At 43.6% G+C, this 17,323-nt stretch overlaps 1 protein-coding gene across 1 annotated transcript in view; it reads right to left on the bottom strand.

Moving 5' to 3' along the window:
- Window positions 1-349: 349 nt before the first annotated feature.
- The window catches only part of DEPDC5 (DEP domain containing 5), a gene marked incomplete at its 3' end in the record, with an annotated part of 23,106 nt that continues 6,132 nt past the window's right edge, over window positions 350-17,323 (bottom strand). Inside the window, exons 10-25 of the mRNA XM_010152018.1 lie at window positions 16,261-16,330; window positions 15,813-15,885; window positions 14,993-15,096; window positions 14,644-14,718; window positions 13,903-14,037; window positions 13,353-13,414; window positions 13,174-13,247; window positions 11,962-12,031; window positions 11,425-11,461; window positions 10,554-10,674; window positions 9,267-9,487; window positions 7,546-7,749; window positions 6,909-7,044; window positions 5,142-5,239; window positions 1,810-1,875; window positions 350-506 (exon numbers count right to left, since the gene is read on the bottom strand). Of these exons, the coding sequence (XP_010150320.1) occupies window positions 350-506; window positions 1,810-1,875; window positions 5,142-5,239; window positions 6,909-7,044; window positions 7,546-7,749; window positions 9,267-9,487; window positions 10,554-10,674; window positions 11,425-11,461; window positions 11,962-12,031; window positions 13,174-13,247; window positions 13,353-13,414; window positions 13,903-14,037; window positions 14,644-14,718; window positions 14,993-15,096; window positions 15,813-15,885; window positions 16,261-16,330 (1,703 nt within the window). The remainder of the gene's footprint in view (window positions 507-1,809; window positions 1,876-5,141; window positions 5,240-6,908; window positions 7,045-7,545; window positions 7,750-9,266; window positions 9,488-10,553; window positions 10,675-11,424; window positions 11,462-11,961; window positions 12,032-13,173; window positions 13,248-13,352; window positions 13,415-13,902; window positions 14,038-14,643; window positions 14,719-14,992; window positions 15,097-15,812; window positions 15,886-16,260; window positions 16,331-17,323) is intronic.

Below are 17,323 nucleotides of genomic sequence, written 5' to 3'. Positions count from 1 at the left end.
ACAGATGCATCTGCTCATTTGGTGTTTCCAAAACACTTGCCAGAAAACCTATTAACAAAGGTGGAAGCTTGAGGCTGTTTTTTCTGATTGAAACAACACAAGAGACGTAAAATTTTGTACGCAAACAATTTCTAACATAAAACCTACAGAACACAATCCTGTCAGATGGTAACATCAGAAAAGGTGCAAAGTTACCACCGAAAAGCAAAAAATCTAAGTATTCTGCTGCTAACTATGTTAGGAATTCATCCTTCTCTTGCGGAGTCTCCACTGCGCTCCTTTTCCATCACCTGCGCCTTAAGCACGCGACTCAAAGCACGGTACGTTACAGAGAAGGTGCTGGCCAAACCTGTCAATGTCAGCTTCTGGGAGGAGATCATAGCAACCCTCAGTGTAATCATTCTGCAGACTCTGACGGTCAGGGAAGTAGTCCGTGGTGAGAGGGAGACATGCCGGAGTAGTGAGAGATTTCCAGTCCACTCCAACTGTACAACAGAAGCCTGGCACTACGGGGGGAGCAGACAGCGTCAGAACTGCCTCGGTGTATCATTGGCGGGGGCAGACAACGGGGCATTTATGGTCACCCATGAAGAAAGAGGGTGCGGAGGGAATGTGCGAAGAGGAAAGTTAAAAAGAATGAGGGACAAGGACAGAGTTGGCATAAAGTCAACAGGGAAACAAAGGAGGTGGAATGGGAAGGGAAAAAGAAAGCAGGATGGGAAGAAGGGAGGGAGAGAAAGAGACAGAGTTTGTTAAACAATGCAGTGCACATGCTAATTCAATCCCATCATGCAAATGGCATTCAGAGTTAATACATCTCATTTTCTGTTGATTGAAAGCTAGAGCTGACATTTCCAAAATTACAGCAAGGCAGGTGCAGTTACTCATTATTAATAAAACAGATCAACATTCCAAGTCTGAACAAGAAAATCAGACCAGCTTTGCATCCCAGACAACTGCAGGAGGAGCTGGGGATGAGAAGAGAAGGAATGACAGACCAGCCTCTTTCTGGAATAGTACGACAGCAGAAAAGGGAGTATTTCTACAGTTATAAAACCAGAAGACAGATCCAGAGGGGTGGGAAGACCAGAAAAATAGTAGCTTGGAAAGCAATCCTTCCCCACACCCTTGCTTAGAGTTACGTTGCAGTTTCAAGATTAGAGATCTAAAAGTAGACATTAAAAAAGCAAAAGCTTTTTTACATGAACTCATCACTTCACTACTGCACTACATTCTGACCTGCCCCAAACAATCCACATCACGGCACTTGGCCAACTACTAATTCTTAACTTCTCGTCACAGACATCTTACAGAGTTATTTTACTAGCAGGATGTTCACATTAATGGCAGGAACACTGTACAAGAAAATGGTTTTTTAAGCAGTCACACACTTGTTTCTGTATTAGACACATTTTCTCAGTAAACAGTACCAAAATCAGACACCGACTGCACCCCTACTGCTTCAGTTAGCTGGTGCCAAGCAAACTTTTCATACTGAGAGGCACCTAAGTGTTCAGTGGCTTTACCTTTTTGCATAACAGTGTCTGGTAAGAAAGAAGTTCAGATGTAATACAACAACCAGTTTCACATACTTTCAAGAGAATTCTTGTTCTCTGCAATCACAGTGAGACACAGAGTACAGAGAGATCCTGCAAATTACTGCAGGGCAAAACAATCTACTGCCAAAAGCCAAGTGGGCTCCACCGTTTCTTGTTTACCCCATCCTGATGCCTCTACAGATATACATACCCTTTCCCTCCCCATCTTCCCACCTAGGCAAACTCTCCTCCAAACCTTTCTCCTGCTTACTTGGATCCGGAGAGTTAGAGACAGCATCTTCTAATGAATCCTTGTTCTGAGTTTTGAGGTTCATCCCTACAAGAAAGAAGTAAGTATTTTACTTTAACCAATTATGCACTTCACTTTCACTTCAAATCAAAATACATCAGAAGCATGCACATGTTGCAAGATACGCCATTTCTCCCCTTGGAAAGAACTCAGGGTTCTGCACAGCAGAAGCCAACTAACGAAGAAGGGGAAAAGAGACAGAGAAAATTGGATGAAATTTGAACATCTTATTCGAAGTGTTCAGGAGCTAAAAAACAAACAAAACCAACCTCCCCAAAATGGTGAAACACATCTTGAACAGTAGATGCCATAAAAAAAAGAACGGTAACAAAGGAGTTGCTTGTAATTATTTAACTTGCTAATCTGAGATGGATCTCAGCAGCTAAGTACTTTTAAATACATTCAGTACCCAAAAGTAGCACCTTTTTTATTGTTTTCCTCATTTTATGAGCAAGGGATAAGCTAAGACGAAGAATTTCATAAAACACAGAAGCAGCAAGAAAGGAAATTATAATAGAGTTTCACCTGGTGGAAGAAGAGAACCCATATATAAGATTCTAATTACGTAAGACTCCAAAGAGTAATTTGTGAAAAATCACATTACAGATTTACTCAAATTCCAACATTTTTACACATAAGCTACCAGTATACTTTTCACCTCTCTGCCAGCGGGCAGGCAGGAGACAGAACAGCTGTTCTTGTTGATTCAGCAAATACAAACTCCCTTCTTATCCCTTGCCAGGCTAAAAATTTGAAAAGAATTAATTAAGCCTTCAGTGCCCCTAAATAGGTCCAATGTATTAACTGCAGACTGTTTAAAACTATCATGTTCTGAAAAGGCATCAACTTCTATCAAGTTTCAACACCCAAGATGTCTCTCGGTCCATCCTTCCCTAACAGAGAACAGCACATTTTTATTCAGCATGAAAGCAGATGAAGAGATGATCGATTTGTGAGCAAAATTCAGTTTATACGAACCTAAATAAAAACTAATACGGGACTTAAATATAAATTTTCATTAGTCTTAAATCTTGATTAGGACTTAAGGCACTGATTTTTCTCACTGTGAGATGGATCCATTCTGAGCAGCCTATTAACCTGCAAAACAGATACTAAAAGTACAGCTCAGTGAACACTAAGCCAACATGATGCTACGGTACCCCTTGACCTTCCTAGTCCCCATTTCACATCTGCCTGCTGTATCTGCATCAATATTTGTGTAGTTACAGGGAAACAATCCATAGAGCAAAGAAAAACCCCAGTTATCTGGATCAGGTCCCTGAGCTGGTTCACCATGTAGCTGTATAAACAGCTGTTGTGGCACACGAGAGGAAATGAGCAGCTAAGGAGACAAAAATAATTGCTGGCTTACAAGGCGTTTATCAAAATACAAATTTCAGGAGGCCTCCGAGCATTTAAAAGGAGCCATGTTTATAAAACTAGCTTATGTAGATTTATCCAGGAAATTGCTGTCAACATACAGCTGTTACTCTAAACAACTTTTGCTAACAGAAAGGATGGTTATCTGCTTCCCTGATAATGCCAGTAAAACGGCAGCGGAGCTAGCTCAAACTGTCACTCATCTTTCACCAACTCCGCGGGTGCCATCTGCCATCTAGTTAGGGCACTGCAACATGATTTATTTGCCCTGAACCACGCTCTACCCATCTGCTGGCCAACACAGACAGCACGGTGGATGTCGGAGTAAATCGACGGGCTCATTTTTCACTGCGAAGCCCGTGTTGCAGCAAAACATGCTGTGGGCCGCAGGGGAGATCCAGACTCCCTGAGAAAGTGGATTTTTTTGAAATAGATAAAAAGATAAAAGAACCATTTCATTTCAGAGGTGACTCAAACCATAAGGGAGAAACGTCAAGTCAGAGCGCAGCAGCTACAGATGGCCGAGGGCGTTCAGGCAGGGAAGGTGCTGAGAACGGCTTTCACAAAGACAGACACAGATTGACCTCCAGCACACACTGATGTACATCCCATCTACGCAGGCAGGAGACTTCTACAGAATGCAGGTGTGTTTTATTGCCAGGATACACTCTGCATCTGCGCTGTGCCAACTGCATCCAGCAGCTGAACTGCAGCTTAGCCACAGCAAGAGCAAACTGAGTCTATCCGGAAGGCAGGGGAAAAAAAGTAAAGCGGAAAATGCGATGTATTCAGATGAAATCCACAGGAGACAACAGAATAAAATCAATTCTAATGTGACTACGTGAACACAACACAAGAGAGACACAAGAAAACTAAGTCTGCTAACGTCTTCAAGGTACAAGCATAGAGGAAAACAACTCTTTTAATCCAAATGTCATTCAGAAGGGTGATTTTTTTTTTTAAATCTTCAGTTCTTTTTTTAAAAAAACAATTTTTAAGTCTTGAATGCTAGAGTCTAGAAGATCAGAAATGTTTGCCATGTGCCTGTCTAAAAAACACATCCATAAAATCAGAAGGCAGGTTGCAAAAAACAGGCAACGCAAAGGAACGCGTAGGGTGGGATGTTGTCCCACTTACAGGACTCAAAAGAAATACTGAGAAGTTCCACTAATTCAGGGGTCCCAGTAAGGTAAGACAGTGCTAACCTTCAACTGAACGCACGCGCGCGTCTTCTCTCATACACATGATGGCATATTTTGGGCTGTGTGAACCATATTTGGTATAAGCAGCAGCATGTTCAAAGTGCTTAAAATCTGGAGAAAGTGCATTTGTGGATAATGACAAGAAATGCCAGAACACACTGGATCCCAGAGGTTACCATGCAAAATAAACCTGCTTTTTTACAGCTTCTCTCAAAACCTAGATGCAACCAAACTTTATTCTTTCCATCAGCTTGTTATATAAAATATATATTCAAACAAGTTTCTTAATCCAAAGGATGATCCCCCCACCCAGAAAGGGTTCTGAACAATACCAGTGCATATTGAGTCATTTTTTTGCGTCTGGATGTCAGTGCTTTGTTATTATGAAGCTAAGCAACCGCCTGAGAGCTTATGGGATGTAAACAACTATCATCTTTCCACACTAACACATTTCTAACACGTACCTAGACCAGGAGAGACACATCAAACAAAAGCAAACCAAAAAATAACACCCAAAACCACACCAAAAAAAAAAAAATCCGAGGAAGAGCACTAACAGATCACTGCAAGTGGAAAACTGGTTTTCCCTTACTCTTTCTACTTGGTCATGCCCAGCTCACCCCCACCGTGACTTCCGGCCCCATTTCTCTCTCACTGCTAACGAGGAAGGGCCTTCTCTCCCAACTCCACACTCTGTCCTTGCTTTGTTACCTGCACCGTTGCTGACAGCCAGACCACTGGAGTACTCCTCTGCTCCGCTGAAGTTCAGGAAAGAGGCACTGTCACCTGGATGCCGAGAGCTGGTATGTCTGGACAAAAACAGACCAACGCGTATTAGACAAACTTCCCTCGCTGCTGCCACTCCTGCTTTTAAGAGCTGATGTATCAATAACAAGCAATCAGCGGGCTGTCTCAGCTGAGCCTGGGGTGAAACCATGCCCTTCAGGTACGCAGAGATGGTAACAGGCACCAGCGCCACAGAGAGGAGGCTGCAACAATATCCCGTGTCTGTCCGTGCTGTTTGTTCTTTGCCTCTAGCAATAACCATCTCTTTGCACTGTCTTTGCAGGACAGGGGAGAACCAGCTACTCATAAACGTCCCAGGAGACAAATAAAACTTGGCTAGTTATTTACGGATCTGATTTCACAGTCTGTAAAACCAATACTCCAGACTGAGCAAATTGCTTCAGATGAGCAAGTCATCCACAGAGACCAGAAAGATCCAGAAAAAGAACTATCCTGAGCATGACACGAGGCTGGCGTTAACGACAAGATACTTTAGCACACTGGAATGTACTTACGAAGTAATAAAAAGGCAACCATTATTTTTTAAATTAGAACTAGTGAACAAAGTTGGTGAGGAGGATGTAAGATTAAAAATGATGCAACACGAAGAGGTTAGAGTATTCTAAAGGACAATACAAAGTATCAGACAGGACAACAATTTCCCTTTAAAAGGAAAAAACAAAAAGCATGAAAGGGTAATTAGGCAGTGCCATTTCCTGAAGGACTCCTTGAAGACAGTAGGAAAAAAAGACCCTGAAAATGAAAAAGGCAGAGGATACCAGCAGTGTCCCCGCTCACCCTGGACATCCAGAAACATGCAACACAAATTTCCATAAGCGTGCAAGAGAAAACACACAGCAGGAAAGACACTGAAGTTAATGATGAAAGAAACAAACTTACTGGCAATTCTGAAGTTGCCTAAGCTACCAGAAGGGTTTTGGTGAACAACATGGACAAAATGTTGTCAATAAAATAATAATCACATAAAAAAGGGGTAAGACAATAGCTGAAGATTGGGAACAACTGAGCAACTTGAAAAATGGCCTGGGTGAAGCGAACGATCTAATTCCTCTCACTGCAAAACCAGCCTCCCCACAGCCACGCCACACGCACTAACACCAGGGTCTTTTTCACTTCCCAGAGCCAACAGTCCGTGTAAGCTCCCAACACCAAACCAAGCTTTTAAAAAGAACACCAGTTTATGAAGGCAGGTACCTTCCCTCGCAAACTGCCCCCCAGGACGGCTGACGTTCCTACCAGCATGGGGAACGGGACTGAACAGATGGACAGCACGGAAACTGCTCAACAGGTACCGTGAGGCAGAGCTGCACCCTGTGCTAAAAACCGTTCTGTTCTGGGACGAATGTCGCAGCTATCGGGATAATAAGTCAAGAACGAAAGACACAGGCTTTTATAGGGCGATCCTGAACAATTCACAGAATGATGCTCATGCACTGCAAGCTCTGATAAACTGCCACCTTCCCCAGGTTAGGGGAGGTAAACCATCTGCAGCCCTGCCAAAAGGGCTTTGTGTCTGAAAATAAAAGTACAGACTGTGTGTGTGTAGCACTGACACAACATCCTATTAACCTTACAGACCACGACCTCTAAGGACCTTGCTGTAGCACACAGAAAATGCTAAGGAAAAGGGATGTTCATGCAATGTCTAGAGATGCATCCTAAGGACCTCACCTGCCGGTTGCCTCATGGTAAGCCAGCTCCAGCAGCTCGGCAGAGGAGTGTGTCAAATCCTGCTGCCCACTGCCCTGCATTTCTGCCATATTCTGACGGGTCTGATGATGGATCTGGATAGCTTCTCCTGACGGACCTACACAGTTACAGTTTGATCATTAATCACATCATCTGCCTTGATTCCTCAGTTGCTTGTACCCTCCCTTTAGCCAACGGCACAGGCAATGCTCAGTAATGCACGTTACGAAAGCATGTTTACAAAATCTACAAGACTTGAACCTCGGGCATCCTCTCTGAGGCCAGTGAAGCAGAATACTCTTCTCAACATTTTGGAGGGCCTCCTTACAAAGCGCTAAACAAACGTGAGAACCATTCAGCACCTGCAAGTCAACCCAAACGATGGTTACGATTCGCTTCAGCAGCTTTTGTCTACCGTAAGATTGTTCCACAGCTCCTGATGCTGCAAGTTTGCCTACAGATGGTAACATTTCCAAAAAGAGAATCTCTGACTTACCAAGCCTGTACACCCAGTTCAGTGCGGAATACTTCAAGGCACCAGAGTTCACACTGGTTCTCTTGTGCTAATGCTCAGACAAGGAGAAAGTGACAGCAGTCTGATATGCTATGAAACACTTACCCACAGGGAAGGTGTGCATCCAGCGCCTCCTGTTAGACGTGAGCTTCATGGGCATACGGGATGGGGCAAAGGGGTTTATCAGTGCTCGCTGGGGTGTGTATCCCCCAGGCCGGATGTGCAGCATGGATTCAGCACTGCCAACGTGGAACCTCCCAGGGGCACTGGAGTCACGTTGCTGAGACTCCAGCATGTTCTCAAGGACATCTAGGAAACACAACTTCAGGTCAGCGTGAGATCACGCAGAAGACAAGCAAAAGAGAATGAGATGCTTAGGGGTACAAAGATTCCCCAGGGGAAGTGGGAATAAGGAGAGCGAAGGAGTGGGCAGGGAGAGAAGCTGAAAGCAATTCGAATCCAGTCTGCAAGCTAAAACGGAAACAAGAATCCAGACAAAGAATATGGTTTCATCTGCCACTGCAGCACTGCTCTATACCGTGTCACTTTACACAACCGTAAAGAAACCACTTGCTGGGTCAACTCAGGGCTTTGACAACTCCTGAGCAATCAAAAGACTGACACACCAGGAACTTCAGGGTGAGTACCAAAGCCCCAGCAGATGGCACAGCTGAGGAACTCTGGCATTCTTTTAACATCCAGATTTGATTGCTGAAATAAGGGATTATTTCCAGAAGACACAGGACACAAGATCTCAGCAAGCCAGTACCTAACCTTCTCTATTCAATGTAGAAGTGCAGTTACTTAGAAAAAGGAGTAAGAAAGGAGAGGACTAAGCAGCATTTACTCTGTTCAACACATGGAAATCCCAAGGAGAAGGAAGGGTCTCATTTACAGCTCCATGCTGCCAACCAGAACATGTGAAAAATCCCAATTACCCTGACTCTTCCCTCCCTGCCAGTCCTATTCCACACACATCCCATCCAGTTGTACACCTTCAGCTGGGTCCAAGACCACCCTTCAAATTAAAGGGGTAACAAAAATGAAAAAAAATGTGTATATTAACTGAAAGCAGGGAAATACATGAAAAGTAAATGTAATGTGAAGTACACTGTGTGACAGCTCCTCCACAACAGTCAATCCAATTCCTGTAACAGGATAAACATGGTATTAGGTGACATATAGCACAACATGAAAACAAAAAAACCTCATAAAGAGCCTTCAGGGGTAGAATTTACAGAAGATCAAGCAATTGCAGGAGGAATACAATTTATCTAAAAACGAGCTGGGATTGTGGAAGATACCACATACTGTCTGAGAACAAAATTAAACTGGGAGGAACAAAAGGAGACTCTGAGCACAGCTAGCACACCAAGATAGCTCGGCAGTGCCCTGTCACAAGGAAGGATCCAAAAAGTGACTCTGAATGACAATAATCCCCACAGAGAGAAGTTATAAGCAGGGTCCCCCAAGGCCAATTCTCATTTGACAGATTATAGGTGACCTGGAAAAGAAGAAGTTACTTGTGTATGTCCACATTTGCAGGCGGGCACAGGAGAATAGTCAAATATTAAAGAAGGTAATAGACAAGGGAAAAGAACAAATCAGTGTCAGGACACTTGTATTTAGGACAAGCCAATTAAAAAAAAAAAAGCAGTGGAATTGGACAAGGATAACAAAGGGAGAACGCACACCCAGCCGTAGCTGGGGTTTCATAAATGCTAATACAAGGACCATCTCCCCTGTGCTGGCCCGGCAGTGGCCAACACAAACTTCCATCGCCCCTCTCCCCACTTAAGGAACTTTCCCATCTGCCTTAGGCTGACCTCTGGTGCTGGTATAGCCCAGGGAGCTGCTGACTTCATACTGGTGCAGATGAGGCCGTGGGATCATCAGGATGTTGGAGATCTTGCCCAGTGAGCTGTCATCAGAAGCCTGACTCCTCACCTCTTCTGGGGGCAGCGTGCGGCTCTGCAGGGAAGGGCTGCACGAGACGTCATAGGAACTAGAGCTCTTTCTGGTACGACTTTCTCTCTCCCTCACAGACCTGCTGAAAATAAACAGATACATCCAGTGATATGAAAAAGTTTAATTCCTGCGTTATCAAGGGACTTGAACAGGCCCAAGACATCCAAGAGACTCAACAGGTGAACTCAAGAAGAGGACTACAAAGAACCTATGCCTATGTTTTGACTATGTGGGCACTATAAACGTCTGTGCATCATACAATAGAAGAACAGAACATTAAAATGCTTCCAGCACAATGGCTGTGAAAAGAGCACGCCCAACTCTTTTTGCAATTCTACAGACATCACACCAAGCTGGTAACATAGAAGTAGTGTGGAAGATACGGACCTGAGCCTACAGTGCTAGGAACACATAGCTATAGGGACACTACTTGGAATTATTAACTCCATTAAACTGTACTGGCATCTTCCAGTACGGATTTCCACAAGCTGCTCATATTATCAAGTGAGCCCACATGCACAGCTTCCTCAGATTTAGGCAATACTACTGAAGCAAAAAAAAAAAATCCCTTCAAAACAAGCTCATCATTTCCACATTCCTGAAAAAGCACTGAAATGCATAGGTTGTTCAATGAATTTGGCCAGGACATGAAGATAATTAGCCTCCCTTCTCAGAGAAAAAACCATGGAATATTTGAGAACCTGCACTCAGCTTCTCTGTCTCTTCCCTCATCCAGAAAGGCATAATGGTGAGGAATCTTCCCTGAAAATGATGTTCAGTGCCTGTTACTAAGCAGTGCATCACACTAATGCTATTTCTACAACTCTGTGCAAGTCTATTGTGCAAGTACTTTCTTACCTAGCTTGCAAAACCTGCTGGGAACTTAGCAAAGGAGAGCAGCTTCATTCTACTTCAGACAAAACTAAAGATGCAAGGAAAAAGTATACTTACGTTTTTTCCTAGATCCCACACACCATCTTCAAGGAGAATACCAGCCAGCCAGCCGTAAACACCAGCTACAGATGAAGCTTTTTGTTCAATTGTAAGCACGTGGAGCTTACTTCTCCTTACATTTCTTGAAGCATTTTGTGCATCAAGACCATAACACAGCTACTCCAGAACTAGAACATTCACAAGCCTCTCACCTGAAAGTGGTACAGCGCTGGGCTCTGGATGGGCCTGGCAGCCTGAACACCTGGGCATCATAGCCATCGTAATCTACCTGGATTGGCAGGGCATTCTCAGCATCTTTCGGAGACCCTAATGCTGAAATAAACGTCATACAGTACTGGAACCTCTTCCAAGAATGCTCAAGATCTGTGAGTTAGGAGTATCCAACCCTCCCACTAAGAAAAGTATCTATTCCAAAAGAAATCACATACAAAAGTCTCATGAACAGAACAGCTGGAACAGCTCAATTATCAAAGTTGATGTCTCTGAATCAGGGCTGCTGAGGCCCCAGTATCTTTCCCCCATGTATCCAAGATATTAAATTAATAATCAACAAGTCAATTGCATATGAACAGATGTCTCAAGTTCCATCACAAAGGAATTGCATATTTTAAACCATCTTGGAAAAAAAGGACAGCCTCATTTTAAAATGTACGCCTTCCTGAAACGAGGTGGTGGTAGAAGAATGCAGGCTTCTCCCACTGTAATTCTGTGAGCACAGCACTGACAACATCCCAAGCCAGCGAACGCCCTCCTGTCCTACTCCCACGAGCAGAATCGCTAGCACACCAGCCTGATCCCATCTGTTCCTCTAGCCAGGTGACAAGCAGCCAGGACAGAAAGTCACTCCTCCTTCCATATGAGGTATTTGCCAAGAATGCAATTTATACGTGCACATTAACACCCAGGATAATGATGACATGGTTTTGATGGTTTTCTGCAACTGTCCCTTCCCACATCTCACCAGTAGTTCAGTTTTGGCTGAAGTGTCACTGTCTTACTATAGCTGTTTGTTAGTTTGGCAGTCAGTGGGATAGATCATTCCAGAACAGAATTACTACTCACAGGCATCTCGGTTATTTTTTGCTTTCTCAGTCAGAGGCTGTAGGGTCCAAAACAGGAAGTGTGAAGTGACCAAAAAGAAAAAAAGAGAGAGCAAGAGAAAAGAGACAGTCAGCACATTCTAAGGAAATATCCCCCAGTCTGATCAAGGCTTAAAGTTTATCCTGCTGACTCAGTGAGGCAGCCAGACCACTGTAGAAATGTGAAATACTGATACTCAGTTGCAAACCTTTCTAAAAAACACATCTTTAGCAACACCTCTCTTCCTCTCCATGGAGTTCCCATTACAGAATGAAACGCTAATTTTTATGTTGGCTAAAACATTTTTCACCTAGTTCCATCCTAGAAAGGAAAGACCTACAAACCAATCCCTCACTCACAGCCCCTAAAACAATCATTAGAGCTTTGCTTTCACTGCCTTTTAGCACAGAAATTTAGTTACAGCAGTTGCAATACTTGCTAGAAAGATCCTGATGCCTGGCTGAGAAAAGGCATCTGACAAACTAGTAAGAAGAAAAGATAAATCAGAACGATACCTACTTTCCTTCCTGCCAGCTTGATCCGGGGAGTGAAGCTGTTACACAGGAGCTGGCTTTTGGATGTGTAGAAACTGAAAGGAAAAACAGGGTGGCTCAGCTGCCTTTTAGGAATTGAACATAGCTGCACAGCTACACAGCAAAATCTGAGCTAGCTATTAGATGGAGAAAAGGGGATACTTCTCTCTGCATAAGACACATGGAAAACACTGACGGATGGCTAACTTGAGAGAAGCTACTCTTGCCTTAAAGACCAGCCTTTGATTCCCACACAGCCTCCCACCAGACCTCCTCTTATATGCCAACACCTGCATTGCCCAGTTCACCTCCTCTTTCCGCAGGCGGTGACCCACCTCCACAATCAATACAGTGCTGTGCAGTTTACATGACTCTTCCCCTAATTTACGTGACAGTAATGACACATCGGCTGCCTGAAAACTAAGGACCTCCTCCCTTTGAAGAAATTTATTCATTGAGGTTTGTTTCTTGTCATCTGAATCTTAAATCCTGCCTTATTATAAGCCTTCAAAAACCTTTTCCATCTATGGAAAAGATCAGATGCCTTCCAGCCCCTTGGAAATACTGGGTATAAGCGACCCGTGAATGGTCAGGACAGTCAATTAATGCAGGCAGGCAAAGTGAGGTACTAAAAGAGAGAAAAAAAAAAATCCTAGAGCAGAACAAGGACCGAGGAGGTAGTTTTCATTCTGAGCCCTGATCAATACGGGCAGAGAAAGACGACAGAGTACTACTCCACAGAATGTTTAACAGAAAGCAGAAAAGAAACCTCCCATGTCTTGCAGTGAAGCAGCGTCCTGCAACTGTTTCAACATTTATCCACGTTACCCACTTTTTCTCTACCTGTAACTGTCCATTTGGGATGTATTTATTTCCACAAATAACCAATCTAATTGAAGAGTCTGTGTTTTTTGTTTAGCTTCCTGACTTCCTTTGAGCACAGCTAAAGGCTAGAACTAAGTTACCTGGAAAGAGAGATTAAGATCAAGACCTCTGCGAACTGCCTGTCATCTCTGATATGTTGCATTAAGGCCCAGAGTCCTGCAAGAACGTTCCTTGTTCTGCAAGACCATTATATGTCTTTGCTTTGCAAGCAGAGTAGAGGAAATACACAACCAAAGGGGAGAGAGAATTCAAAAGGCTATAAACAGAAAATCAAAGTACAAAAATTTGGCAAAGGCTGATAGAGTTCACCTACCTATGGTTTATCCAGTGTGGAATATTGTAATCATCACCCAGTCTGGAGTCGCCAGGTCCACAGCGGTTATGGAGCTGTAAGAGGAATTCAGAAACACAGCAACCAGTTGTGTCTAGCTTTTCACAAAACAGGTAACATTTCTGTTAGGAGCAGAGAGAGGGAAAAGAAACATCCATTACCTTGAAGAGTGGCACAGCATGCAACGGTTGTTCTCCCATGCACACCAAGTCCACACCTATTCCTGTAAACAAAGAACAGCAGAGTCCAGCTATCTACCAAGCAGGACTGATAGGCTAAGCCTAAACAGGTCACCAGTTTGAGCTGAAGGCCCAGTTTGTATCCATACCAGATTTTAAGATGCAATTATACTGAAAAAGTCAGTTAACAGTCCTGCGGTACGGTTACAAACCAACAGTGCCAGCTGTGATATCAGAAGTGTTTCTCTTACACTGATGCAAGTCATGCAAGTTCACCCTTCAAGGGAAAGGTCTGTGTGGTCAGCTGAAGTGCTCTGCTATCACAATCACAATCAGAATCAAACACCTCTAAGTTCTCTGAATATCTCTCCAGTTCAATACGAAGTGAGGACACAAGCCTTCCAGCTGTAACCCCTCTTTCCAGAGTGCACACGTTACAACAGATACTTTTTCATAGCAAGAAAAGGCAAGAGCTTTTCCAAATATATCTGTGTGCCTTCATAAACACGGCGGGGTACCACCCGTTGCTTACCGTTGTCTATCATCCGCTGTTTGGTCAGAATCATCAGGAGCCGATCAACTTCAAATACACCCACACCAGGTGTGATAACCACAGACATCTGGCCAGTCCGATCAAAGTTCCGGTTTATGTAATGCTTGTCAAACACTAAGAGGAAGAATTGGGGAATACTTTAAGAGAAAAAGATGCTGGATAGTTTTTTTCAGAGCAAGGAAGGTGACTCTCTATTAACAGTGGTATTAAACAAGTGCCCACAAAGCTCATGCAAGCAGGAAAGGGTTTGTATGTAGCCCTGACCAGTCCTTAAGGTGATGGAGTAACATCTGATGCACAGCATCACAAAAAGGAGATTTTGGGGACCTTCTTCAGCCCATCAAATACATCTCCCTGCTAAAAAAAGATGGATCAGCTTCACCTGAATCATGTTTGATCTAACCTGATTTTGAAATGCTTCCATAATTTAAAATTTCAACTTCTATTCCAAGAGGTTCTCACACATACACAGCTGGAAGAAAAAGGTTCATCCTAACAAGGTCCTGTAAATGGTTCCTGATGCCTGAAAAACCCAACAGTCAGGTATTTGAGAGCCACTGATTTTACAGACAAGACAATTTCTCCTGAGGCTGAAAAAGACAACTTAAAACACCTAATATTCCCCTCCTCTTCACAGTGTTAAGCAACAGGCAACAGAAGTCCTCACCCGTTCATTGGCAGATGCTGTAATGGTTCCCCTCTGTATTTGTCATAACTTACCATTAAATGACAGATTTATGGCCTCCAGGTAGTTCCCTTGTGCCGAGGTAGAATTGTGACCTGGAGGAAAGCCCTCTGGACAAGTGTTCAGGAGGAAGAAAGAAAAAAAGATTCATCACCTCTATACAGCACAGCTGTTAAAAACCAAACCAAACAGCATTAGTAGTAAAATCCCATCACCCTAGGCAAAATTGGTATGGGGTATCTCACAGAAAGACCCAAGCAAGTTAACTTAGCCAGGACAGCACTAAGTAGTATGATACCAGACTCCAACTGAAACTGGAGAGTTTACAGACAGCTAAAAAAAAAAAAGTGTAAAAGCACAGAAAGGAGGGTTCTAGGGTTGTACCTGCTTGCTCTAGTCGTACCAAAACAGGGTATTGGATGAAGAGCTTTTTGATGGTCACCAGCAATGAGGTCCACTCTTCGCGTCTCTCATTCTGAACTACAACTCTAGAAAGAGCACAACTTAGTGAGGATCACAAAAGGAAGCTAGGAGAAGGAAGTGAGAAGGGATGAACAAAGTACAGAAAAAGGAATGCACAAGAAAGTGAGCTTTTCTTCCTCCTGCTAGGCAGCATGTTACCACCACTGCATGCTTGCAGCAGTCTTTCAGGTAAGCTGGGCACATCTCCAGCCAGAACAGTTTAACCTCTGCCTTCTAAATGGGTGATGAACATTATGTCAGACAGCAGCACTGTTCTGCAAAGCAGAAAGATCGTTAACAAGCCCAAGTTCAGAAGCAAATGACAGCTTCAACAGCTGCATCTGTTGCGACCATCAGCCAAAGAGCTCCAGTATCTAACTGGGAACGCTTGCAGTCTCTGCACTGGCTTCATCTGCTCCTCAACTCAAGAATGTAAAGACCTGAAAAACAGCCAAGCCTCATGCAAAAACTACTGCAACCCTACAGAACTTTCAAGTTCACTGGCACTTCCAGCAGAGCACAGACAACACAATATGCACACGGAGGACTGACTTAGCAAACACGGGTGTGAACTCACAGATGGAACAGGCACTACTCCATCAATCTACTGCCAGCTTCAGACAGTTTTCACTACCGGAATTCCTTAAGAGGTCCTACAGTTAAGTTAATACCATGATATTCTTCACACAAGTGGCAGATACACTATGAGACAAGAGGTGAAAGAACCAGGAGGAAGACATACTTGTAAAAATCTTCGTAAAATCTTCCCTCGTGATCCTGTCGAATTGACGCACGATGCGTTTCAGGAAACTCATCTGAATCAGAAGCAAAAGCAGAGATTATCCTATGCTCTTGTATAGCAATGACTCATCTCTTCCAATAAGGAGCTGTTACTGCCATTAAAAAAAAATATCTTTGAGAAATACCAGATCTCCTACACAATATTAAAATTGCTTTTAAAACAAGATGACAGCTTGAGTATGAGGAAAATCTGCCATTCTTCTGTGTAAGGTTTTTACTGCAATGCTTCCACAAGAATGGCTGTGTATCCATGCTAGCCTGGTCTGGAATACATTGGATATGGGCATAAAAATGTAGGGGAAAAAAGCCACTGCCAGCCTGTGACCAACTCTCGAGAGAGGAGGAGACAAGTTTAAAAACAGAAATGTGAAAGTACAGGATTTACATACCTATAGATTTTGCTTCATAAAATGTCCTAGAAAATAGAACCACTGTCACTTCATGGCTGCAATTCTTCTCCTGTCCAGGAAGAACAGATGAAAAAAGAAAACCTTAAGGGTCGCATTAAGTAGACAACTATGTCTATACACATTTTATGACACCCTGTTTCCCCTCACACCTAGGGCCAAAGATAACTAGGAAAAGGCAGACTGCTGTGTTAACGTGTCTGCGTGACTGCTGCATATGCCCCTGTAAAATAACAGAATGGTCTGTCCTGCAGATTCTGTGCTTCTAGGCTATAGCACAATTAACAGCACAGTTTCCAAAGAAACTCCTCTCTTTAGTTGCCCAGATACAAGATTTTTGTTTAAAAAAAGAGACAGTTGACTCGATGTGTTTCTACACACAGCAATTTGATGTTGTTATTGGTTACTGTTCAGAGAGATGCCCCTGACAGTTCCAGAGAAATAAAAAATTAAACTTCACTGAAGAGTTACAGAGCTAATGCATGCCACGGAATGAAGCTGTGAAGAGCACACTGGCCCATCCCCTCAGAAAGAAAAGCTTAAAAAGCCCTATGAGCCCCACCTGCACGCAGGCCGTCACAAATCCTGACAGGAGAGAGATCTGCAGAGCACAGTCCTGCTCTCCCCTTAACGTTCAGGACCATCACGAGCTGTACTGTGCACAGATGTTACACACTTATGATCTCAGACTCTTTCGCCTTGTCTAGCTATTCCTTCAGCTTGGGTTGCAGACTGCATATACGCCCAGTACTGACATGGTTCTCCCTTAAGTCAGCGGAAGTCTGCTGCAGGACTGCTAACAGCACTTGTGCCGGGCTCTGAGCCGGGTCACGCGCTGAGGCAGGAGTCAGCTCTGGGTTCTTCAGCCCTAAGACATAATGAGGCTTTATTTTTCAAGCATTTCACTTTCAAGAACCTTGCACATCAGCAGCAGCCCATATACTGTAACCTGGAACCCCTTCATGCTGAACGATAGTAGCACTAAACAGATTACACACTGTACCGGGCAAATATTCAGAACTGAGTCCTGGAACAAACAAAATTG

Source organism: Eurypyga helias, unplaced genomic scaffold (assembly GCF_000690775.1).
Source record: "Eurypyga helias isolate BGI_N326 unplaced genomic scaffold, ASM69077v1 scaffold35515, whole genome shotgun sequence".
Lineage (NCBI taxonomy): Eukaryota > Metazoa > Chordata > Aves > Eurypygiformes > Eurypygidae > Eurypyga > Eurypyga helias.
This window is presented reverse-complemented; position numbering and strand designations above follow the sequence as displayed.